Raw genomic sequence first — 24,852 nt, 5'->3', positions numbered from 1 at the left:
ATGAGTTTACTGAGAGCTTTTCTGAAGGCCTCCTTGACCTCATTGTTTTTCAGGCTGTAGATGAGGGGGTCGGCGAGAGCTAGAGGTGTCCTAAATAGTGCTTCCTGGCTAATAAATCCAGACTGATTTATTCCAATGCATTAAAACGTGTGAATGCAAGATACTTAAAGCAAACTTTTCTCAGGGCCTCCTTGACCTCTCTGTTTCTCGGGCTGTAGATGTGGGGGTTGGCCAGGGGAGCAAGGATGGTGTAGAAGATGGAGAACGCTTTGCTCAGCTCTCTCAGTGTACTGTTTTTTGGCATCACATAGACGATAATTATGGTGCCATAAAAAATTGTGACCACGGCAAGGTGAGAGGAGCAGGTGGAAAAAGCCTTTTGCCTCCTGCTGGTGGAAGGGATCCTCAGAATGGTGATCATGATGTAAACACAGGATGTCATGGTTAACAGAAACGAGATCAGGGTTTCAGTGGAAGAAAGTATCAGAGTCACCAGGGTGGTCAGACTGATGTCACTGCAGGAGAGTTTAATCATTGAGGTGAAATCGCAAAAGAAATGGTCAATTTCGTTTGGGCCACAGAAAGTTAATTGTGATACCAAAAATGTCATTATTGTACTGCCCACAAATCCACTGATCCAAGACCCAGATGCCAGCCAGAGGCAGTTCCTACCATTCATGTGGATGGCATAATGCAGTGGTTTGCATATTGCCAGATACCGATCATAAGACATCGCTGCTAGGTGGTAACATTCTGTAGCTGCCAGGAAACCAAAAAAAGGAAGTTGCGTGATGCAGCCACTAACAGAAATGTTTCTGTCCCCGGTCAGCAGACTGGCCAGCATCCTAGGCAAGATGATGGAACTGTAGTAGGTCTCTGGCAGGACAAGTTCCCCAGGAAGAAGTACATGGGGGTATGAAGGTGTCGATTAGCCACAACTAGGGCAATGATGAGAATGTTCCCAACCATGGTCACAATGTAGATCACTAGGAACAGGAGGAAGAGAAGAACTTGCAGTTCAGGGAGATTCTCCAATCCCAGGAGGATGAATTCTCTGATGAACATGTGATTTCCCCACTTCCTTTCCTCCATTCAATGCAGCTATCTCAATAAAGAAAAGTAATAACAATATACAAATATACCAGAATAACTAGAATCAGTATTCAGCCAGTTCACCTTAAAATGTCCAAGAAGCAAACTCAGTCCCCTGCCCCACTCTTCCAGGACTAAGTTAATGATCATTTTAAAACATTGTAAGGAAATAGGAATATAACAATTGCCACACCACATCAGAAGATAGTTTCTTATCATCTTGTACGTTGTCTCCATCCGTAGCCAGAAGCTGATGCTATAGGTGAGTGTGTAAAAGAAGCAGTGAGAGGCAAAAAGGCATCCTTTAAAAAGTGAAAGTTAAATCTTAGTGAAGAAAATAAAAAGGACAGAGCATAATGGAGGTCCTGGTGAAGGCAAGGAATTATGACGTGATTGGGATTATAACAGAGGAAGGCAAGGAATTATAACAGAGACTTGGTGGGATAACTCACATGACTGGAGTACTGTCATGGATGGTTATAAACTGTTCAGGAAGGACAGGAGGGCAGAAAAGGTCGGGGAGTTGCACTGTATGTAAGGGAGCAGTATGACTGCTCAGAGCTCCGGTATGAAACTGCAGAAAAACCTGAGTGTCTCTGGATTAAGTTTAGAAGTGTGAGCAACAAGAGTGATGTAGTGGTGGGAGTCTGCTATAGACCACCGGACCAGGGGGATGAGGTGGATGAGGCTTTCTTCCGGCAACTCACAGAAGCTACTAGATCGCACGTCCTGGTTCTCATGGGTGACTTTAATCATCCTGATATCTGCTGGGAGAGCACTACAGCAGTGCACAGACAATCCAGGAAGTTTTTGGAAAATGTAGGGGACAATTTCCTGGTGCAAGTGCTGGAGGAGCCAACTAGGGGGAGAGCTTTTCTTGACCTGCTGCTCACAAACCGGGAAGAATTAGTAGGGGAAACAAAAGTGGATGGGAATCTGGGAGGCAGTGACCATGAGTTGGTCGAGTTCAGGATCCTGACACAGGGAAGAAAGGTAAGCAGCAGAATACGGACCCTGGACTTCAGGAAAGCAGACTTCGACTCCCTCAGGGAACTGATGGTAGGATCCAGTGGGGGAATAACATGAGGGGGAAAGGAGTCCAGGAGAGCTGGCTGTATTTCAAAAGAATCCCTATTGAGGTTACTGGGACAAACCATCCCGATGTGTAGAAAGAATAGTAAATATGGCAGGTGACCAGTTTGGCTTAACAGTGAAATCCTTGCGGATCTTACACATAAAAAAGAGGCTTACAAGAAGTGGAAGATTGGACAAATGACCAGAGAAGAGTATAAAAATGCTGCTCGGGCATGTAGGAATGAAATCAGGAGGGCCAAATCACACCTGGAGCTGCAGCTAGCAAGAGATGTTAAGAGTAACAAGAAGGGTTTCTTCAGGTATGTTGGCAACAAGAAGAAAGCCAAGGAAAGTGTGGGCCCCTTACTGAATGAGGGAGGCAACCTAGTGACAGAGGATGTGGAAAAAGCTAATGTACTCAATGCTTTTTTTGCCTCTGTCTTCATGAACAAGGTCAGCTTCCAGACTGCTGCGCTGGGCAACACAGCATGGGGGGTAGGTGGCCAGCCCTCTGTGGAGAAAGAGGTGGTTAGGGACTATTTAGAAAAGCTGGACGTGCACAAGTCCATGGGAACGGATGCGTTGCATCCGAGAGTGCTAAAGGAGTTGGTGACTGTGATTGCAGAGCCATTGGCCATTATCTTTGAAACCTCATGGCGAGCGGGGGAAGTCCCGGATGACTGGAAAAAGGCTAATGTAGTGCCCATCTTTAAAAAAGGGAAGAAGGAGGATCCTGGGAACTACAGGCCAGTCAGCCTCACCTCAGTCCCCAGAAAAATCATGGAGCAGGTCCTCAAGGAATCAATCCTGAAACACTTAGAGGAGAGGAAAGTGATCAGGAACAGTCAGCATGGATTCACCAAGGGAAGGTCACACCTGACTAATCTAATCGCCTTCTATGATGAGATTACTGGTTCTGTGGATAAAGGGAAAGCAGTGGATGTATTGTTTCTTGACTTTAGCAAAGCTTTTGACATGGTCTTCCACAGTATTCTTGTCAGCAAGTTAAAGAAGTATGGGCTGGATGAATGCACTATAAGGTGGGTGGAAAGTTGGCTAGATTGTCAGGCTCAACAGGTAGTGATCAATGGCTCCATGTCTAGATGGCAGGCGGTATCAAGTGGAGTGCCCCAAGGGTCGGTCCTGGGGCCGGTTTTGTTCAATATCTTCATAAATGATCTGGAGGATGGTGTGGATTGCACTCTCAGCAAATTTGCGGATGATACTAAACTAGGAGGAGAGGTAGATACGCTGGAGGGTAGGGATAGGATACAGAGGGACCTAGACAAATTGGAGGATTGGGCCAAAAGAAATCTGATGAGGTTCAACAAGGATAAGTGCAGGGTCCTGCACTTAGGACGGAAGAATCCAATGCACCTCTACAGACTAGGGACCGAATGGCTAGGCAGCAGTTCTGCAGAAAAGGACCTAGGGGTGACAGTGGACAAGAAGCTGGACATGAGTCAACAGTGTGCCCTTGTTGCCAAGAAGGCCAATGGCATTTTGGGACGTATATGTAGGGGAATTGCCAGCAGATCGAGGGACGTGATCGTTCCCCTCTATTCGACATTGGTGAGGCCTCATCTGGAGTACTGTGTCCAGCTTTGGGCCCCACACCACAAGAAGGATGTGGAAAAATTGGAGAGAGTCCAGCGAAGGGCAACAAAAATGATTAGGGGTCTGGAACACATGACTTATGAGGAGAGGCTGAGGGAACTGGGATTGTTTAGTCTGCAGAAGAGAAGAATGAGGGGGGATTTGATAGCTGCTTTCAACTACCTGAGAGGTGGTTCCAAAGAGGATGGTTCTAGACTATTCTCAGTGGTAGAAGATGACAGGACAAGGAGTAATGGTCTTAAGTTGCAGTGGTGGAGGTTTAGGTTGGATATTAGGAAAAACTTTTTCACTAGGAGGGTGGTGAAACACTGGAATGCGTTACCTAGGGAGCTGGTAGAATCTCCTTCCTTAGAAGTTTTTAAGGTCAGGCTTGAGAAAGCCCTGGCTGGGATGATTTAATTGGGGATCGGTCCTGCTTTGAGCAGAGGGTTGGACTAGATGACCTCCTGAGGTCCCTTCCAACCCTGATATTCTATGATTCTATGATTCTATGATTAAACTCTGACAAGGGAAGTGGAAAAATATAATTAGGAAGGCCAAAAAAGAATTTGAAGAACAGCTAGCGAAAGTCTCAAAAAGTAATAGCAAAAATATGTTTAAGTATATCAGAAGCAGAAAGCCTGCTAAACAACCAGTGGGGCCACTGAACAACCAAGATGGTAAAGGAGCACTAAAGGACATTAAGGCCATTGCGGAGAAAATAAATGACTTCTTTGCATCGGTCTTTATGGCTCAGGATGTGAGGGAGATTTCCAAAATTGAACCATTCTTTTTAGGTGACAAATCTCAGGAACTGTCCCAGACTGAGGTGTCATTAGAGGAGGTTTTGGAACAAATTGATAAAATAAAGAGTAAAAGTCATCAGGATCAGATGATATTCACCCAGGAGTTCTGAAGGAACTCAAATGTGAACTTGCAGAACTACGAACTGTGGTTTGTAACCTATGATTTAAATCATTTCTGTACCAAATGACTGGAGGATAGCGAATGTGATCCCAATTTTTAAAAAGGGCTCAAGAGGTGATCCCGGCAATTACAGGCCAGTAAGCCTGACTTTCCAATTGGTTGAAAGTATAGTAAACAAAAAACAGAATTGTCAGACACATAGATGAACATAACTTGTTGGGGAAGAGTCAACATAGTTTTTGTAAAGGGAAATCATGCCTCTCCAATCTACTAGAATTATTTGAAGGGGGTCAACAAGCTTGTGGACAAGGGGGATACAGTGGATATAGTGTATGTCAAGGTTCCTTCCCCACTCTGAACTCTAGGGTACAGATGTGGGGACCTGCATGAAACCCCCCCCCCCCAGCTTATTTTTACCAGCTTAGGTTAAAACTTCCCCAAGGTACAAACTATTTTCCTTTTTCCCTTGGACTTTATTGCTGCCACCACCAAGCATCTAACAGATATATAACTGGGAAAGAGCCCGCTTGGAAAAGTCTTTTCCCCCAAAATCCTCTCCAAACCCTACACCCCCTTTTCCTGGGGAAGCCTTGATAAAAATCCTCACCAATTTACATAGGTGAACACAGACCTAAACCCTTGGATCTTAAGAACAATGAAAGAGGCAATCAGGATCTTAAAAGAAGAATTTTAATAGAAGAAAAAGTAAAAGAATCACCTCTGTAAAATCAGGATGGTAAATACCTTACAGGGTAATTAGATCCAAAACATAGAGAATCCCTCTAGGCAAAACCTTAAGTTACAAAAAGACACAAAAACAGGAATATTCATTCCATTCAGCACAGCTTATTTTCTCAGCCATTTAAACAAACAGAATCTAACGCATCTCGAGCTAGATTACTTACTAAATTCTAAGACTCCTTTCTGTTCCCGGCAAATGCATCACACACACAGAGAGAGACTTTGTTTCTCCCTCCTTCCAGCTTTTGAAAGTATCTTGTTTCCTCATTGGTCATTTTGGTCAGGTGCCAACAAGGTTATCCTAGCTTCTTAACCCTTTACTGGTGAAAGGGTTTTTCCTCTGGCCAGGAGGGATTTTAAAGGTGTTTACCCTTCCCTTTATATTTATGACAATGTACTTAGATTTTCAGAAAGTCTTTGACACGATCCCTCACCAAAGGCTCTTAAACAAAGTAAGGTGTCATGGGATAAGAGAGAAGGTCCTCTCACAGACTGATAACTGGTTAAAAGATAGGAAACAAAGGGTAGGTATAAATGGTCAGTTTTCAGAGTGGAGAGATGTAAATAATGATGTCCCTCAGGGGTTTGTTCTGGGACCAATCTTATTCAACATATTCATAAATCACCTGGAAAAGGGGTAAATAGTGAGGTGAAAACTTTGCAGATGATACAAAACTACTCAAGATATTTAAGTCCAAAGCAGACTGTGAAGTGTTACAAAGGGATCTCACAAAACTGGGTGACTGAGAAACAATATGGCAGATTTCAGAGTAGCAGCCGTGTTAGTCTGTATTGGCAAAAAGAAAAGGAGTACTTGTGGAACTTTAGAGACTAACAAATTTATTTGAGCATAAGTTTTCGTGAGCTACAGCTCACTTCATTGGATGCATTCAGTGGAAAATACAGTGGGGAGATTTATATACATAGAGAACATGAAACAATGCATGTTACCATACACACTGTAATGAGAGTGATCACTTAAGGTGAGCTATTACCAGCAGGAGAGCGTTGGGGGGGGAACCTTTTGTAGTGATAATCAAGGTGGGCCATTTCCAGCAGTTGACAAGAACGTCTGAGGAACAGTGGGGGGGGGGTGCAGAGGGAGAATAAACATGGGGAAATAGTTTTACTTTGTGTAATGACCCATCCACTCCCAGTCTCTATTCAAGCCTAAGTTAATTGTATCCAGTTTGCAAATTAATTCCAATTCAGCAGTCTCTCCTTGGAGTCTGTTTTTGCAGTTTTTTTGTTGAAGAATTGCAACTTTTAGATCTGTAATCGAGTGACCAAAGAGATTGAAGTGTTCTCCGACTGGTTTTTGAATGTTATAATTCTTGACATCTGATTTGTGTCCATTTATTCTTTTACGTAGAGACGGTCCAATTTGACCAATGTACATGGCAGAGGGGCATTGCTGGCACATGATGGCATCTATCACATTGGTAGATGTGCAGGTGAGCGAGCCTCTGATAGTGTGGCTGATGTGATTAGGCCTATGATGGTGTCCCCTGAATAGATATGTGGACACAGTCGGCAACGGGCTTTGTTGCAAGGATAGGTTCCTGCGTAGTGGTTCTGTTGTGTGGTGTGTGGTTGCTGATGAGTATTTGCTTCAGGTTGGGGGGCTGTCTGTAAGCAAGGACTGGCCTGTCTCCCAAGATCTGTGAGAGTGATGGGTCGTCCTTCAGGATAGGTTGTAGATCCTTGATGATGCGTTGGAGAGGTTTTAGTTGGGGGCTGAAGCTGATGGCTAGTGGTGTTCTGTTATTTTCTTTGTTGGGCCTGTCCTGTAGTAGGTGACTTCTGGGAACTCTTCTGGCTCTATCAATCTGTTTCTTCACTTCAGCAGGTGGGTATTGTAGTTGTAAGAATGCTTGATAGAGATCTTGTAGGTGTTTGTCTCTGTCTGAGGGGTTGGAGCAAATGCGGTTGTATCGTAGAGCTTGGCTGTAGACAATGGATCGTGTGGTGTGATCTGGGTGAAAGCTGGAGGCATGTAGGTAGGAATAGCCGTCAGTAGGTTTCCAGTATAGGGTGGTGTTTATGTGACCATTGCTTATTAGCACCGTAGTGTCCAGGAAATTGATCTCTTGTGTGGACTGGTCCAGGCTGAGGTTGATGGTGGGATGGAAATTATTGAAATCATGGTGGAATTCCTCAAGGGCTTCTTTTGCATGGGTCCAGATGATGAAGATGTCATCAATGTAGCGCAAGTAGAGTAGGGGCATTAGGGGACGAGAGCTGAGGAAGCGTTGTTCTAAGTCAGCCATAAAAATGTTGGCATACTGTGGGGCCATGCGGGTACCCATAGCAGTGCTGCTGATTTGAAGGTATACATTGTCCCCAAATGTGAAATATTTCAGAGTAGCAGCCGTGTTAAAGAAAAGGAGTACTTGTGGCACCTTAGAGACTAACCAATTTATTTGAGCATAAGCTTTCGTGAGCTACAGCATCCGATGAAGTGAGTAGCTGTAGCTCACGAAAGCTTATGCTCACATAAATTGGTTAGTCTCTAAGGTGCCACAAGTACTCCTTTTCTAAATGTGAAATAGTTATGGATGAGGACAAAGTCATAAAGTTCAGCCACCAAGTTTGCCATGACATTATCAGGGATACTGTTCCTGAGCGCTTGTAGTCCATCTTTGTGTGGAATGTTGGTGTGGAGGGCTTCTACATCCATAGTGGCCAGGATGGTGTTATCAGGAAGATCACCGATGGATTGTAGTTTCCTCAGGAAGTCAGTGGTATCTCGAAGGTAGCTGGGAGTGCTGGTAGCGTAGGGCCTGAGGAGGGAGTCCACATAGCCAGACAATCCTGCTGTCAGGGTGCCAATGCCTGAGATGATGGGGCGCCCAGGATTTCCAGGTTTATGGATCTTGGGTAGTAGATAGAATATCCGAGGTGGGGGTTCCAGGGGTGTGTCTGTGCAGATTTGATCTTGTGCTTTTTCAGGAAGTTTCTTGAGCAAATGCTGTAGTTGCTTTTGGTAACTCTCAGTGGGATCATAGGGTAATGCATCCTGGCCACTATGGATGTAGAAGCGCTCTACACCAACATTCCACACAAAGATGGACTACAAGCCGTCAAGAACACTATCCCCAATAATGTCACGGCTAACCTGGTGGCTGAACTTTGTGACTTTGTCCTTACCCATAATTATTTTACATTTGGGGACAATGTATACCTTCAGATCAGCGGCACTGCTATGGGTACCCGCATGGCCCCACAGTATGCCAACATTTTTATGGCTGATTTAGAACAACGCTTCCTCAGCTCTCGTCCCCTAATGCCCCTACTCTACTTGCGCCATATTGATGACATCTTCATCATCTGGACCCATGGAAAAGAAGCCCTTGAGGAATTCCACCATGATTTCAACAATTTCCATCCCACCATCAACCTCAGCCTGGACCAGTCCACACAAGAGATCCACTTCCTGGACACTACAGTGCTAATAAACAATGGTCACATAAACACCACCCTATACCGGAAACCTACTGACCGCTATTCCTACCTACATGCCTCCAGCTTTCACCCTGACCACACCACACGATCCATCGTCTACAGCCAAGCTCTGCGATACAACCGCATTTGCTCCAATCCCTCAGACAGAGACAAACACCTACAAGATCTCTATCAAGCATTCTTACAACTACAATACCCACCTGCGGAAGTGAAGAAACAGATTGATAGAGCCAGAAGAGTTCCCAGAAGTCACCTACTACAGGACAGGCCTAACAAAGAAAATAACAGAACGCCACTAGCTGTCACCTTCAGCCCCCAACTAAAACCCCTCCAATGCATTATTAAGGATCTACAACCTATCCTGAAGGATGACCCAACACTCTCACAAATCTTGGGAGACAGGCCAGTCCTTGCCTACAGACAACCCCCCAACCTGAAGCAAATACTCACCAACAACCACATACCACACAACAGAACCACTAACCCAGGAACCTATCCTTGCAACAAAGCCCATTGCCAACTGTGCCCACATATCTATTCAGGGGACACCATCACAGGGTCTAATAACATCAGCCACACTATCAGAGGCTCGTTCACCTGCACATCCACCAATGTGATATATGCCATCATGTGCCAGCAATGCCCCTCTGCCATGTACATTGGTCAAACTGGACAGTCTCTACGTAAAAGAATAAATGGACACAAATCAGATGTCAAGAATTATAACATTCATAAACCAGTTGGAGAACACTTCAATCTCTCTGGTCACGCAATCAGAGACATGAAGGTCGCTATCTTACAACAAAAAAACTTCAAATCCAGACTCCAGCGAGAAACTGCTGAATTGGAATTCATTTGCAAATTGGATACTATTAATTTAGGCTTAAATAGAGACTGGGAGTGGCTAAGTCATTATGCAAGGTAGCCTATTTCCCCTTGTTTTTTCCTCCCCCCCCCCCCCCCCCAGACGTTCTGGTTAAACTTGGATTTATGCTGGAAGTGGCCCACCTTGATTGCCATGCACAGTGTGGGGAGAGTGGTCAGTTTGGATGAGCTATTGCCAGCAGGAGAGTGAGTTTGTGTGTGTGTGGGGAGGGGGGGGTGAGAAAACCTGGATTTGTGCTGGAAATGGCCCACCTTGATTATCGTGCACATTGTAGGGGGAGTGGTCACTTCGGATGAGCTATTACCAGCAGGAGAGTGAGTTTGTGTGAGTATGGGGGTGGGGGAGTGAGAAAACCTGGATTTGTGCTGGAAATGGCCCACTTTGATTTTCATGCAGGTTGTAGGGAGAGTGGTCACTTTGGATAGGCTATTACCAGCAGGAGAGTGAGTTTGTGTGTGTGGTTTTTGGAGGGGGATGAGGGGGTGAGAGAACATGGATTTCTGCAGGAAATGGCCCACCTTGATTATCATATGCATTGTGAAGACAGTGGTCACTTTGGATGGGCTATTACCAGCAAGAGAGTGAGTTTGTTTGTGGGAGGGCGGAGGGTGAGAAAACCTGGATTTGTGCTGGAAATGGCCCAACTTGATGATCACTTTAGATAAGCTATTACCAGCAGGAGAGTGGGGTGGGAGGAGGCATTGTTTCATGGTGTCTGTGTATAAAATGTCTTGTGCGATTTCCACAGCATGCATCCGATGAAGTGAGCTGTAGCTCACGAAAGCTCATGCTCAAATAAATTGGTTAGTCTCTAAGGTGCCACAAGTCCTCCTTTTCTTTTTGCGAATACAGACTAACACGGCTGTTACTCTGAAACCTGTCATATTGTAACATGATTAGCTAACCAATTATATCCCACCACCTGGATTAGTTTACACCCAGCAAAATGAATTATACTGCAGACAGAAACAATCACAGAACCAGACAGAGACCATGCCAATAAACAATACCAAAGTGGGAACTATAATGACAAAACAATACAGAAGTGAGGATTTCACAACTACATCTATAAAGACATAAGGGTTTCCCAGCTGTGTCTATTGATAAGTGAGTTCTTACCAGACAGAAAACTATCAACCTAAATTTCCTTTTACATCTTCTAGGCTCTTCCCTTTCTCTGGAGGTGATAGATTGGATCACCTTCCTAACAGCCCCATATTGACTAGTTTGGAATGTGAGGATGTGACCGGTCGCTTCCCATCTTATGGCTGCCTCTGCTGCTTAGCCAAAGGCATTGGCCTAAGAACAGGGCCTCAGACTGTCACAGTGAGAGAAGGCCCTTACACAGATTATTTCCTGTATACCTCTATTACTAGCTAAATGATAAAAATATACCTACATTCTTAGAGTATAGGCCTTTACAGACAGGCCTGAATATCTATATCCTAACAGATGGATACCCACTCCATAATTTGTGTGTCTTGTAGACAGACCCTGGCACCTAGTTGCATTGTAAGATACTGCTTTTGACCTCTTTAGCACTATGTGACGTGGGATCAGCCTATCTGAGAGGCCACCTCTCCCCCCATGACCAACTGCAATAGCTGTGAACAACAGAAATTCTCATGCTAGATATCCCTGAGTGTAGCAGGGAGGAGGTGGCTGGAGGGGGCTCTCCGCAAAAGCGTGGGAACTATGGAATGTCCTCCACTCCTGGTCTGAAATAACCCCATGATATATCAACATCTAGGGTGCTCTCAAAGGCCACTTTGTTTAGCCAGCTGTTTAAGGAGCATTGAGATGAGAAGGCTGAGACATTGCTTGTTCTATTGGGGTAACATTAGTATCTTATACTGAGAGGTGATGTTTGGGAGGAGCATTTGAGGGAGGCTGAGATAAGAAAATTGGATTACAATCATTTGAATTGGGAAAGATGACTCTATCAGACTATCCATCCCCTTCTCCCACACTTTGGCATGCAAGTAGAGTCCATGATATGAATGCACTGCATTTCAGACATTGAAATGACTTTGGCACTGCAGTGATGGGTGCTATGGAGTATGCTACCAGAGAGATAGACAGGAATTAGTTCCAAACTCAGAAAGCAGAAGTTTGCTGATACTGTTGCTGTCACGGTTCCTTCCCCACTCTGAACTCTAGGGTACAGATGTGGGGACCTGCATGAAAACCTCCTAAGCTTACTTTTACCAGCTGAGGTTAAAACTTCCCCAAGGTACAAACTATTTTACCCTTTGCCCTTGGACTGCCACTGCACCACCAAACGTTTATTTGGGTTATTTTATTAGGAAAGCATTGTTTGGAAATCTTTCCCCCAGAATCCTCCCAACCCTTGCACCCCACTTCCTGGGGAAGGTTTGGTAAAAATCCTCACCAATTTGCGTAGTTGAACACAGACCCAAACCCTTGGAGCTTAAGAACAATGAAAAAAGCATTCCGTTCTTGAAAAGAAGAATTTTAATAGAAGTAACAAAAAAAAGAAGTAACAATAAAAAGAATCACCTCTGTAAAATCAGGATGGTAAATACCTTACAGGGTAATTAGATTCAAAACATAGAGAATCCCTCTAGGCAAAACCTTAAGTTACAAAAAGACACACAGACAGGAATATCCATTCTATTCAGCACAACTTAATTTCTCAGCCATTTAAAGAAATCATAATCTAACGCATCTCTAGCTAGATTACTTACTAAATTCTAAGACTCCATTCCTGTTCTGTCCCCGGCAAAAGCATCACACAGACAGACCCTTTGTTTTTCCCTCCCCTCAGCTTTTGAAAGTATCTTATCTCCTCATTGGTCATTTTGGTCAGGTGTCAGCGAGGTTATCCTAGCTTCTTAACCCTTTACAGTTGAGAGGATTTTTCCTCTGGCCAGGAGGGATTTTAAAGGGGTTTACCCTTCCCTTTATATTTATGACAGTTGCAGAACAGGCAAGTTTGTTTGAGCTCCAGGAAGTTGTCAGAGGCAAGCAGGAGAAATAGAACTGTGATTTTAGCTCTAGCTCCTCCTAGGAGTCCTGCCAAGCCCACTTGTCACATGATTATGTTAATCATAGAGTAGTAAATTCTAAGGCCTTAAGGGACAATGTTATAATCTGGTCTGACTTCCTGTATAACACAGAACATATGCCTTGCCTGAAATAATTCCTCTTTGAACTAGAGCATACCTTTCAGGAAAACATCCAATCTTGATTTTAAAATGGCCAGGGATGAAGAGTCTGCCATGATTCCTTGTAAATTGTACCAATAGTTAACTACCCTCACTAGCAAAAAGGTAAAAAAAATTCACTCCCCCAGCTATACCCTCTGGACATTTCAACCCAAGTCCTCTAACACCACAAGTGGAAGGACAGACTGCTATTCTAGAGAACCAGCAAAAAATGATTTAACAGGGCTGAGTGAAATTTCACCCTGGGTTTACAAGCCAGTTCTCTAATGCCTGAGCTATGGAAACTTTGCATAGCACCATAAGTTTTACATGATGTTTCAAGGGGCAAGGTACTAGATGCAAAACCAGGAGACCTGGGTTCTGTTGCTTGGCTTTTACCACCCACTATTTCTCTATTTCTGTTGTAAGTTTTGGGGGCAGGGACAATCTCTCCCTGTGTGTGTGTGTGTGTGCAGTGCCCCACACAGTGCCACCCCCAGTCTCTATTTCACAGATTCATAGAAGGCAAGGCCAGAAAGGAGCATTCTGATTATCTAGTTTGACCTCTTGTAGAACACAGGCCAGACAGCTGCCCTAAAATAATTCCTAGGTCATTTGTGGCCTTAAAGCATCACCACAGTCAACTATTAACAGCCCTTCTGCTTTTTGTCCTTTCTTCTGGTGCTGACCTGGATATTATGTAACAGTGTCAGATGACTCCCCCTTCTCTCCTGACTATCAGAAGCCTGCAACCCAAGAAAGGGGGAAAAATTCATAGGCAGGAGTTGTAGACCAAGCTGGATGAGCAAGCATCTCAGAGAGGTGATTGAGAAAAAGCAGAAAGCATACAAGGAATGGAAGATGGGAGAGATCAGGAAGGAAAGCTACCTTATTGAGGTCAGAACATGTAGGGAGAAAGTGAGAAAGGCCAAAAGCTGTGTAGAGTTGGACCTTGCAAAGGTAATTAAAAACAACAGTGAAAGGTTCTATAGCCATATAAATAAGAAGAAAACAAAGAAAGAAGAAGTGGACTGCTTTAAACTCTGAGGATGGAGTGGAGGTTAAGGATAATCTAGGCATGGCCCAATATCTAAACAAATACTTTGCCTCAGTCTTTAATGAGGCTAATGAGGAGTTTAGGGATAATGGCAGGATGACAAATGGAAATGAGGATATGGAGGTAGATATTACCACATCCAAGGTAGAAGCCAAACTTGAATAGCTTAATGGGACTAAATCAGGGGGCCCAAATAATCTTCATCCAAGAATATTAAAGGAACTGGCACATGAAATTGCAAGCCCATTAGCAAGAATTTTTAATGAATCTGTAAACTCAGGGGTTGTACCATATGACTGGAGAATTGCTAAAATAGTTCCTATTTTTAAGAAAGGAAAAAAAGGTGATCCGGGTAACTACAGGCCTGTTAGTTTGACACCTGTAGTATGCAAGGTCTTGGAAAAAAATTGAAGGAGAAAGTAGTTAAGGACATTGAGGTCAATGGAATTTGGGACAAAATACAACACGGTTTTACAAAAGGTAGATCATGCCAAACCAACCTGATCTCCTTCTTTGAGAAGGGAACAGATTTTTTAGACAAAGGAAACACAGTGGATCTAATTTACCTAGATTTCGGTATGGCATTTGATATGGTTCCACATGGGGAATTATTAGTTAAATTGGAAAATATGGGGATCAATATGAAAATTGAAATGTGGATAAGGAACTGGTTAAAGGGGAGACTACAACGGGTCATACTGAAAGGTGAACTGACAGGCTGGAAGGAGGTTACCAGTGGAGTTCCTCAGGGATCGGTTTTGGGATCAATCTTATTTAATCTTTTTATTACTGACCTCGGCACAAAAAGTGGGTGTGCTAATAAAGTTTGCAGATGACACAAAGCTGGGAGGTATTACCAATACATAGAAGGACCGGGATATCATACAGGAAGATCTGGATGACCTTGTAAACTGGAGTAATAGTAATAGGTTGAAATTTAATAGTGAGAAGTGCAAGGTCATGCATTTAGGGATTAATAACAAGAATTTTTGTTATAAGATGGGGACTAATCAGTTGGAAGTAACAGAGGAGGAGAAGGACCTTGGAGTATTGGTTGATCACAGGAAGACTATGAGCTGCCAATGTGATATGGCCGTGAAAAAAGCTAATGCGGTCTTGGGATGCATTAGGCGAGGTATTTCCAGTAGAAATAAGGAGGTGTTAGTACCATTATACAAGGTACTGGTGAGACCTCATCTGGAATACTGTGTGCAGTTCTGGTCTCCCATGTTTAAGAAGGATGAATTCAAACTGCAACAGGTACAGAGAAGGGCAAACTGGGATGATCCGAGGAATGGAAAACCTGTCTTATGAAAGGAGACTCAAAGAGCCTGGCTTGTTTAGCCTAACCAAAAGAAGGCTGAGGGGAGATATGATTGCGCTCTATAAATATATCAGAGGGATAAATACCAGGGAGGGAGAGGAATTATTTAAGCTCAGTATCAATGTGGACACAAGAACAAATGGATATAAACTGGCCATCAGGAAGTTTAGACTTGAAATTAGATGAAGGTTTCTAACCATCAGAGGAGTGAAGTTCTGGAACATCCTTCCAAGGGGAGCTGTGGGGGCAAAAGACATATCTGGCTTCAAGACTAAGCTTGATACATTTCTGGAGGGGATGGTATGATGGGATAGCCTAATTTTTGGCAATTAATTGATCTTTTACTATTAGCAGTAAATATACCCATTGGCCTGTGATGGATGTTAGATGGGGTGGGATCTGAATTACTACAGAGAATTCTTTCCTTGGTGTCTGGCTGGTAAGTCTTGCCCACATGCTCAGGGTTCAGCTGATCGCCATATTCGGGGTCGGGAAGGAATTTTCATCCTGGGCAGATTGGCAGAGGCCCTGGGGTTTTTTTTCCTTCCTCTGCAGTGTGGGGTACAGATCACTTGCTGGAGGATTCTCTGCATCTTGAAGTCTTTAAACCATGATTTGAGGACTTCAATAGCTCAGACATAAGTTAGGGGTTTATTACAGGAGTGGGTGGGTGAGATTCTGTGGCCTGCATTGTGCAGGAGGTCAGACTAGACAATCATAATGGTCCCTTCTGACCTTAAAGTCTATGACTCTATGTCTCCCCCAACCAAATCTACACCCCAAAAAAGGAAATAAATCCAATCTAAAAAATTCAAAACCAGTATCCCTCCCCCAAAACAAAGATCTGGTTTTGTTTTTAACCCAAAAAGGGAGAAGAGCCAGATACTCAATTAAATCTATAAGGGACTTAGCTATTCCTGTACATTTTATGTCAAAGTTGCCCAGATACTACGGTGAGGGGCTGTAATATAAATCCCTGTGATACACACTGAAATCTTTGCAAATCAAGAGACAAGGTTCTCACTCGGTGTGGTCCCACAGCCAGAGTGCTACATTTTGATGGAGGAAGCCTGGGGGCTACTCCCAGCTATGCCAATGTCCTGTTTCATGACACTATGGGAAACACAGCCCTTCGCTGGGCCTTTGTATAATGGGGATAATGATACTGGCTACGCTGTGTAATGTGCTTTGAGATCTATGGATGGCAAATGGTCTCTTAGAGATAGACATTATAATTAAAGGCATGGCAATTTATTTCCCATTTTCTTGGTCTCTTGATGCATGCATAGCACATGTGGGAAAAGGGAGATTTCTTTTGGGATTTGAATGCTGCTGGCATTGGCTTTGGAGCTACACTGTTCTAGCAAACACCACAGGGCTGATTCCCTCGTGAAGGAAACTCTAAGTGCTCATCAGCAGGAAGGCTCAGGGGAGATCCCAGCAGCAGGAAGGGCCAGCGGAGGCTGCTGTAGCTGATAAACCCTGCAAGAATCCAGAGCAGGAGTCGTATAAGGGTTTGTGCGGTGCAAAGAATCATGCTGGGCGCAGGAGAGACCCAACCCAACAGCAATGTGTAAGAGTCTCTGGAGGAACTGAGAGGGCAAATCTGACAGCGAGACCAGACCCTGGCATCGTTGATGAAGAGGTCACTGCTTTATGCTGAGGATTAAAAGTGAGTGTTATCATTCTCAGGGCAACCCCCCCAATCTCTTCCTTGGATAGAGTCCTTAATCTGAAAGACACTCTTCTTGGGCAGTGTCCTCACTCCCTGGGAGCTTTGCCTGAGTGAGGACTTTAGCATTTCACCTTGATGTACTACTTGGGAAACTGATGAAACTTAAAAGAGATCTCTCTATCCACAGACACACCTACCTATCTATCTCTTTATCAAGCCCTTTACACAGCCATCTATATCTCTAGCCTTACATATCTATCTATCCCTCTATTGAACCTCTTAAACAATCCCCCTATATATCCCTGTCTCTAATCCCTTATAATCCCTCTATCTATCTACCCCTTACACATCTCTCTCTCTCTCTCTCTCCCCTTAAACATCTATCTACCCCGTAAACACCCCTCTGTCTGTCTAGCCATCATCAGCATCATCTGTCCACCCCATCATCTTACATATCCCTCTGTCTATCTGTCCTTCACTCTCCTGCTCTTTAGCCATCTCTCTCTCTCTCCCTAACATCTCATCTTGTTCTCAGGGAATTTTCCACCTCAGTTTCTCAGTGGCCTCTCCCGACTTTCTTGTGGGGCCAATTCCTATGCACTTCCTCAGACCAATCTTGGGAGATGACACAAGTCAGCCACTGAGTATCTTCAGCCTGGATTGCAGAGGCAGTTGAGGACATACAGCATTTCTTGGGATATACTGAGCACCACACAGGAATGGGGTGTTGTTACCTTAGATTTATCTATTCCCAGTTAGCAGTACAACAATAAGGAATAAAACCAGCCTGAATTCTTTAAAGTTTGAGCCTCCAGGGTGGTGATGGATTATTGAGTTTACTGGAGCACGGGGAATGGCACAATGAGTGAAAAAATTTAAAGCTTTATTTAGAATAAACGGGGTAGCTAAAGCGAGCAGGTATTTCAGTATAGCCACACACTGTATTTTATACGCACCCACTAAGATGAAATGACGCCATTCCGAGGTGATGCTTTCTTTCACCGTATCTTGATGGACAATGGGCATGTCTAATTTAAAATTAGCCTACTACTCTTCATGTAATCACTTATAATCATGCCCCTTGATTAACTAACTTTCAGTCTTCCTATTGCCATATCTGTATTTCTGCTACCATAATTAAATATTTCCTAGTTTCTCATTGGCTTTTTAATGTTAAACATTGCCTTAATTAACATCTGTGTAATAGCCATATGAAGAGCTACCAATATTGATAGCATTTTCAAAAATACCAGCATTAATTTAAAAGACTTGTAAAAGCCAATTAGGACCAAAACCTGCTTACACCATGACCAGGGGTTCCACCCTAAGATGTTTCTAACATACCTCTGAATTGTCTCCCTTCACTTTATTCATATTTTAGGAAGCCTTCCTTGGCTATTGTCATGCCTGTTTTTTTTAGGAAAGAGTTTTGGATCTGCTTACATTTCAGTGTATTTTTGTAGAACATGAACAAACATAATTTCTATAGACCACCAAGGAAATTGGCATTGCATTGAATAGCAACTGGATATCCTTACAGATTAAGAAGCATTGGGTCTCCTGTGATTACGGCACTCGCCTGTCAATGGGTGACTTGGGGCTTGTACCCACTAGTGCTTACTTTGGTATAATTTATGTCGCTCAGGGATGTGAATAAGCTACCTCCCTGAGCATTGTAAGTTACACCAACCTAAGTGCATGGGCAGCACATAATGGGAGCTACGGGAGGCTAAGCCTCCCTAAACCTCCACTAATGCTCCCTGCCAGGGCTGAGCCACAGCAGGGTTCATAGCCTCCAGGTGGCTGGGGCTCAGGGAGGCTTGGGCGGGCCGGCGCTGGGGACGGCTGAGGTGGGCAGGTGGGCCGGGGCTCAGCACAGTGTGGGTGGGCCAGGACTTGGGGTGGCTTGGGCAGGTGTGCTGGAGCTCCTCTGGCTGTGGGGGGGGGAGGGTTGGGGCTCCTCTGGCCCCTGTGAGTGAGAGTGGTGGGGGTGGGTCCTAGGTGGAAGGGGCAGGGCAGGGGGCTAGCCTCCTCAAAAGGGGGGTCATGCGGCACCCATGCCTAAGCACCGGTGTGGACAATGCTATGTCAGCAGGAGAAGCTCTTCTGCCGACATAGCTCCCACTGCCTGGGGAGGTGGCATAGAGCATCTGCACTCTAGCAACGCAACAGCGGTGCAACTGCATCGGTACAGCAGCGTTGTGTAGACTAGCCCTTGGTTTCTCTTCTCTGATCTACCACAGACTACCTGTATAGCCTTGAGCAAGTCAGTCTGGGCCAGATTTTCAAAGGTATTTAGTCACCTAATGGGATTTTAAGAGCATTTAGCTGCCTAAAACCCATTTAAATCCATTTAATTTAATGTAACTTATTAATTAATAATAAATATAAATAAATTAATGAATTTAAATCAAGTTTCCCAGAGGCTTTTGAAACTCCCACAACTCACATAAATATGTTTGAAATCGGGCCTCGGAAGCTTTTCTGGAAAATATGTTTTAACCATACACAATAAGTTGAGCTCAGTGCAGGGTTAACTGGGGACATTCTTTGCCATGTGTCCTAATGAACATCAGACATGATGATATAATGATCCCTTTTGGCCTTTACTCCTATGAGTGTACAGTGCTTACTTACATTTATTTTTATTACAAATATTTACACTGTAAAAAACAAAATAAATAGTATTTTTCAATTCACCTAATACAAGTACTGTAGTACAATCTCTTTATCATGAAAGTGCAACTTACAAATGTAGAATTATGTACAAAAAATAACTGTATTAAAAAATAAAACAATATAAAACTTTAGAATCTACAAGCCCATTCAGTTCTACTTCTTGTTTAGTTAATTGCTCAGACAAACAAGTTTGTTTACATTTGCAGGAGATAATGCTGCTTGCTTCTTGATCATGTCATCTGAAACTGAGAACAAGTGTTCTCCTGGCACTGTTGTAGCCTGTATCACAAGATATTTACATGCCAGATGCACTAAAGATTCATATGTCCCTTCACGCTTCAACCACCATTCGAGAGGACATTCATCTATTCTGCTGACAGGTTCTGCTCAATTATGATCCAAAGCAGTGCGGACCGATGCATGTTCATTTTCATCATCTGAGTCAGATGCCACCAGCAGAAGGTTGATTTTCTTTTTTGATGGTTTGGGTCTGTAGTTTCCACATTGGAATGTTGCTCTTTTAAGACTTCTGAAAGCATGTTCCACACCTTGTCCCTCTCAGATTTTGGAAGGCACTTCAGACTCTTAAACATTGGGTCTAGTGCTGTATCTATCCTTAGAAATCTCACACTGGTACCTGCTTTGCGTTTTGTGAAATCTGCAAGAAAGTGTTCTTAAAATGAACATGTGCTGGGTCATCTTCTGAGACTGCCATAACATGAAATCTATGGTAGAATGCAGGTAAAATAGAACTGGAGACAAACAATTCTCCCCCAAGGAGTTCAGTCACAAATTTAATTAACACATTATTTTTTTTAACGAGTGTCATCAGCATGGAAGTATGTCCTCTGGAATGGTGGCCAAAGCATTAAGGGGTATACAGATGTTTAGCATATCTGGCATGTAAATACCTTGCAATGCCAGCTACAAGTCTCATGCAAATGGCTGTTCTCACTTTCTGGTGACATTGTAAATAAGTGGGGAGTATTGTCTCCCATAAATGTAAACAAACTTGTTTGTCTTAGAAATTGGCTGAACAATAAGTAGGACTGAGTGGACTTGTAGGCTCTAAAGTTTTGCATCATTTTGTTTTTGAGTTCAGTTATGTAACAAAAAAATTCTACATTTGTAAGTTGCACATTTACAGTAAGGAGATTGCACTATGCTACTTGTATGAGGTGAATTGAAAAATACTGTTTCTTTTGTTTATCATTTTATAGTGTAAATATTTGGAATAAAAATAATAATATAAAGTGAGAACTGTACACTTTGTATTCTGTGTTGTCATTGAAATCAATATATTTGAAAATGTAGAAAAACATCCAAAACTTTTAAAACATTTTAACTGGTATTCTATTGTTTAACATTGCGATTAAAACGGCAATTAATCATGATTAATTTTTTTTGAGTTAACTGTGATTAATTGACGGCCCTAGTAGAAAAGTGATAAATTAACAGTTTTGCAGCTATTTGGGTGTGCTGGAGGGGAATCTATATCCTAATACCCTATGCCAGTGGTTCTCAATCTTTCCAGACTACTGTAATACTTTCAAGAGTCTGATTTGTCTTGCATACCCCAAGTTTCACCTCACTAAAAACTACTTGCTTGCAAAATCAGACATAAAAATACAAAAGTGTCACAGCACACTATTTCTGAAAAATTGCTGACTTTCTCATTTTGTTTGTTTGAAATTGTAGTTTGCACTGACTTCACTAGTTTCTTATTTAGCCTGTTGTAAAGCTAGGCAAATATCTAGATCACTTGCTTTTTCTCAATCACCAGTTACATTACACAGATAATGGCGAAAGTGGAAACCTACACACACCTCATGGAGAAAGGAGAAGGGGGAAATAAAACGTCTGTCACAGAATTCATCCTGATGGGATTTGGGAATCTTCCTGGAATGCAAATTCTTTTCTTCCTGCTGTTTCTAGTAATCTATATAGTCACCATGGCTGCAAACACTCTCATTGTAGCGCTAGTTGTGTTTGATCAGCACCTTCACACCCCCATGTACTTCTTCCTGGGAAATTTGTCCTGCTTGGAGATCTGTTGCAACTCAACCATCCTTCCCAGGATGCTGGCCAGTTTCCTGACTGGGGACAGGACCCTTTCTGTTACAGGCTGCATTGTGCAGTTTTATTTGCTTGGTTTCCTAGTGACCACTGAGTGTTATCTGCTAGCTGCGATGTCTTATGATCGATACTTAGCGATATGTAAACCTCTGCACTATGTCACTCGTATGAATGGCAGGTTCTGTATCCAACTAGCAGCTGGATCGTGGCTAAGTTCATTCATAGTTCTTAACATATTAATGTGTTTGGTGTCACAATTAGCCTTCTGTGGCCCTAATGAAATTGATCATTTCTTTTGTGACCTCACCCCAGTGATCAATCTCTCCTGCAGCGACACCAGTCTGGTGACCCTGGCAACCCTCATATTGTCCTCCATAGACACTGTTCCCCCATTTATGTTGACCCTGACATCCTATGCTTATATCATCTCCACCATCCTGAGAATCCCTTCCACCTCTGGGAAACAAAAGGCCTTTTCCACCTGCTCCTCCCACCTTATTGTGGTTACAATCTTCTATGGGACCTTAATGATTGTCTACATGTCACCAAACACTGGTGCACTCAGAGCCCCAAACAAAGTGTTTTCTGTCTTCTACACAGTCTTGACACCCCTGATCAATCCTCTCATCTACAGCTTGAGAAACAAAGAGGTCAAGGAGTCCCTGAGGAAATTTCTGCAGAAGTATAGGATGTTCCCATGAATTCAGATAAATTGATTGAAATGGGATTATATCAAATCATTAGTCAGAAAGGAACCATCTACATGGTCCAAGTTCTTATCAGTTAAATCATCCTGAGTTTTAGGAAGAAGATACAGAGGATTTTTTTAGAGTTGTATTTATTTAGGTAAACAATGGCAGATCCTCAACCGGTGTCAATGTCTAGAGGGACATTCATTTCTACAGTGCGATACCATTTAAACCAGACAATGATCTTCCTCTAAATATATTTTTAAAAATCTCATCCTGAGCTCAAACTATCTTTGCCTAAATAAAAAATACAGTTCAAGTGCATGATGGGAGATTAAAGCATTCTTTTTTTATTCCCAGTATTGTTTCAGTCTCTACTTCTGGCTGCCCAGGGTTCTTGTTTTGCAAGGAGATACAGGAAGAGTGAGGAAAGTGTATAACCCTAGTGTGAATGGGAGAGATGTTCAAAGGTGGGGTTGGCAGCTCAGCATCCAATCTTTGTTGAAAGTCAGTGGGAGTTGAGCTCCTAAATTTGTTAAGATGTCTTGAAAACTCCAGCCTATATCTTCATAGATTTGTAGACATTAATCATCAGTTAAGTTTGAGGACTTTCAAAGAAGATATAAGAAACAAAGCCAACACCCACTGAAGTCAACAGAATGGTTCCCATTGGTCTCCACAGGTCTAAATCAGGCTATTCATCTTCAGTTCATCATCACCTTTCCAACTGCAAAATAAATATAGAGTAGAAATTTACCAGTTGGCTTGATCATATACTGTTGAGTATTATGTGATAATACATTTTATTTTCTGTTTTCCTCTTGAATTTTTTAAGTACTTGTTCATACATTTTCTGAACACTTCTTAGGTTGTTTGAGCTATAACTATGAGAACTTCCTAATCTATATTTATTATATTTCCCATTTATTATTTCACTCAGATAAATGTTTTGAATGTCTCCAATGAAACAAAGGTGGGATCTGTTTAATAGAGATGGTAGATAATTTTTTCCCCTATGAAGATGTTCTTTTTCTTTCAGGATTTGTTCAAAAGACTGAAAACCCTCAGTCTGAAAACTGTTGATTTTAAATGGGCTCTAGTTCTGATTATTAATCCACTATGTTTAATATCTTCAGAAATCCACTTTTCCTAAGAAAAACAAACCAGTTAACAAGCGACCAGCTGGTCCAGTCAAAAGATGGTTTCAGAGTAGCAGCCGTGTTAGTCTGTATTCGCAAAAAGAAAAGGAGGACTTGTGGCACCTTAGAGACTAACAAATTTATTTGAGCATAAGCTTTCATGAGCTACAGCTCACTTCATCGGATGCATTCAGTGGAAAATACAGTGGGGAGATTTATATACATAGAGAACATGAAACAATGGGTGTTACCATACACACTGTAACCAGAGTGATCACTTAAGGTGAGATATTACCATCAGGAAAGCAGGGGTGGGGGGAACCATTTGTAGTGATAATCAAGGTGGGCCATTTCCAGCAGTTGACAAGAACGTCTGAGGAACAGTAGGGGGTGGAGGGGGGGAACAAACATGGGGAAATAGTTTTACGCTGTGTAATGACCCATCCACTCCCAGTCTCTATTCAAGCCTAAGTTAATTGTATCCAGTTTGCAAATTAATTCCAATTCAGCAGTCTCTCCTTGGAGTCTGGTTTTGAAGTTTTCTTGTTGAAGAATTGCAACTTTTAGGTCTGTAATCGAGTGACCAAAGAGATTGAATTAAAAGAGGGTGATCTGAATGGGAAAAATGTGTTAACTTCAGGGAAACTCCAGCAGGAACCATCTCTCTATTGATGATCAATTATTGAGGAACCCCTCAGACCCTAGGATTTTCTAGGCAGATGTGAGCATGACGTATGCATGGGTATTTTTAGGAATTTTATATGCTTAGATAATCATAACCTTGCTGATAACTTTAGTAAAATGGATAAGGCAGACTAGACATTGTTCTTGTGAATGGCTTATGTTACTTTCCTTGGTCTTTGTGTGTTCTTGGAGACTAGATCTGAGACAAATGACAGAGTTACCTTTCAATGTGAGCTTGAAACTGTAGCCAACAGAGACGGAACCATGGTAATATAATACAAAATTACTTAATAGTAAATTAATGTAATTAACTAAATTCACTTGAAATAAAATAAAAGGCTACAGATCCCACCAGTCAGTGCTCATTTCTTGGGTCCAGAAGCTGCGCTCCACCATCTACCACTGCTCTGTGACTGCTACCAACAACGTTGAATTGATTTGCACTCTGTCCCACAGCAATCTGTCCTCCATGAAATTGTTACATTTCCCTGCTGCTGCGTTTCTTCTTGCGGCTCTCCAAATATTGGAGGATCATGCTGTGATGTTGCACCCTATAATGCTTTATAGAAATATGCTTATGA

At 42.8% G+C, this 24,852-nt stretch overlaps 2 protein-coding genes across 2 annotated transcripts; one reads left to right on the top strand and one right to left on the bottom strand.

Annotated features, from left to right (window-relative positions):
* Window positions 1–127: 127 nt before the first annotated feature.
* LOC102930910 (olfactory receptor 6N1-like) lies at window positions 128–18,030 on the bottom strand. Its single transcript, XM_037877072.1, has 2 exons — window positions 17,961–18,030; window positions 128–876 (listed from the first exon to the last, which is right to left on the bottom strand). The coding sequence occupies exons 1-2, from the start codon at window positions 18,028–18,030 to the stop codon at window positions 128–130; spliced, it is 819 nt and encodes a 272-aa protein (XP_037733000.1).
* Window positions 18,031–21,512: 3,482 nt separating this feature from the next.
* LOC114018423 (olfactory receptor 11A1) lies at window positions 21,513–22,460 on the top strand. Its single transcript, XM_027818002.3, has one exon. The coding sequence runs from the start codon at window positions 21,513–21,515 to the stop codon at window positions 22,458–22,460; it is 948 nt and encodes a 315-aa protein (XP_027673803.3).
* Window positions 22,461–24,852: the final 2,392 nt, after the last annotated feature.

The sequence above is a fragment of the Chelonia mydas genome, chromosome 13 (assembly GCF_015237465.2).
Source record: "Chelonia mydas isolate rCheMyd1 chromosome 13, rCheMyd1.pri.v2, whole genome shotgun sequence".
In the NCBI taxonomy this organism is placed as follows: Eukaryota; Metazoa; Chordata; order Testudines; family Cheloniidae; genus Chelonia; species Chelonia mydas.
The sequence above is the reverse complement of the archived record's forward strand: the minus strand, read 5'-3'. Positions and strand labels throughout refer to the sequence as shown.

Bases quoted from the DNA above. Each gene is read 5' to 3' on its own strand.
- LOC102930910 (XM_037877072.1), bottom strand. From the start codon at position 18,030: ATGCCCATTGTCCATCAAGATACGGTGAAAGAAAGCATCACCTCGGAA. The intron at 877-17,960 runs GTGCGTATAAAA...TTGTCCTGCCAG, and splicing joins GCGTCATTTCATCTTAGTGG to AGACCTACTACAGTTCCATC.
- LOC114018423 (XM_027818002.3), top strand. From the start codon at position 21,513: ATGGAGAAAGGAGAAGGGGGAAATAAAACGTCTGTCACAGAATTCATC.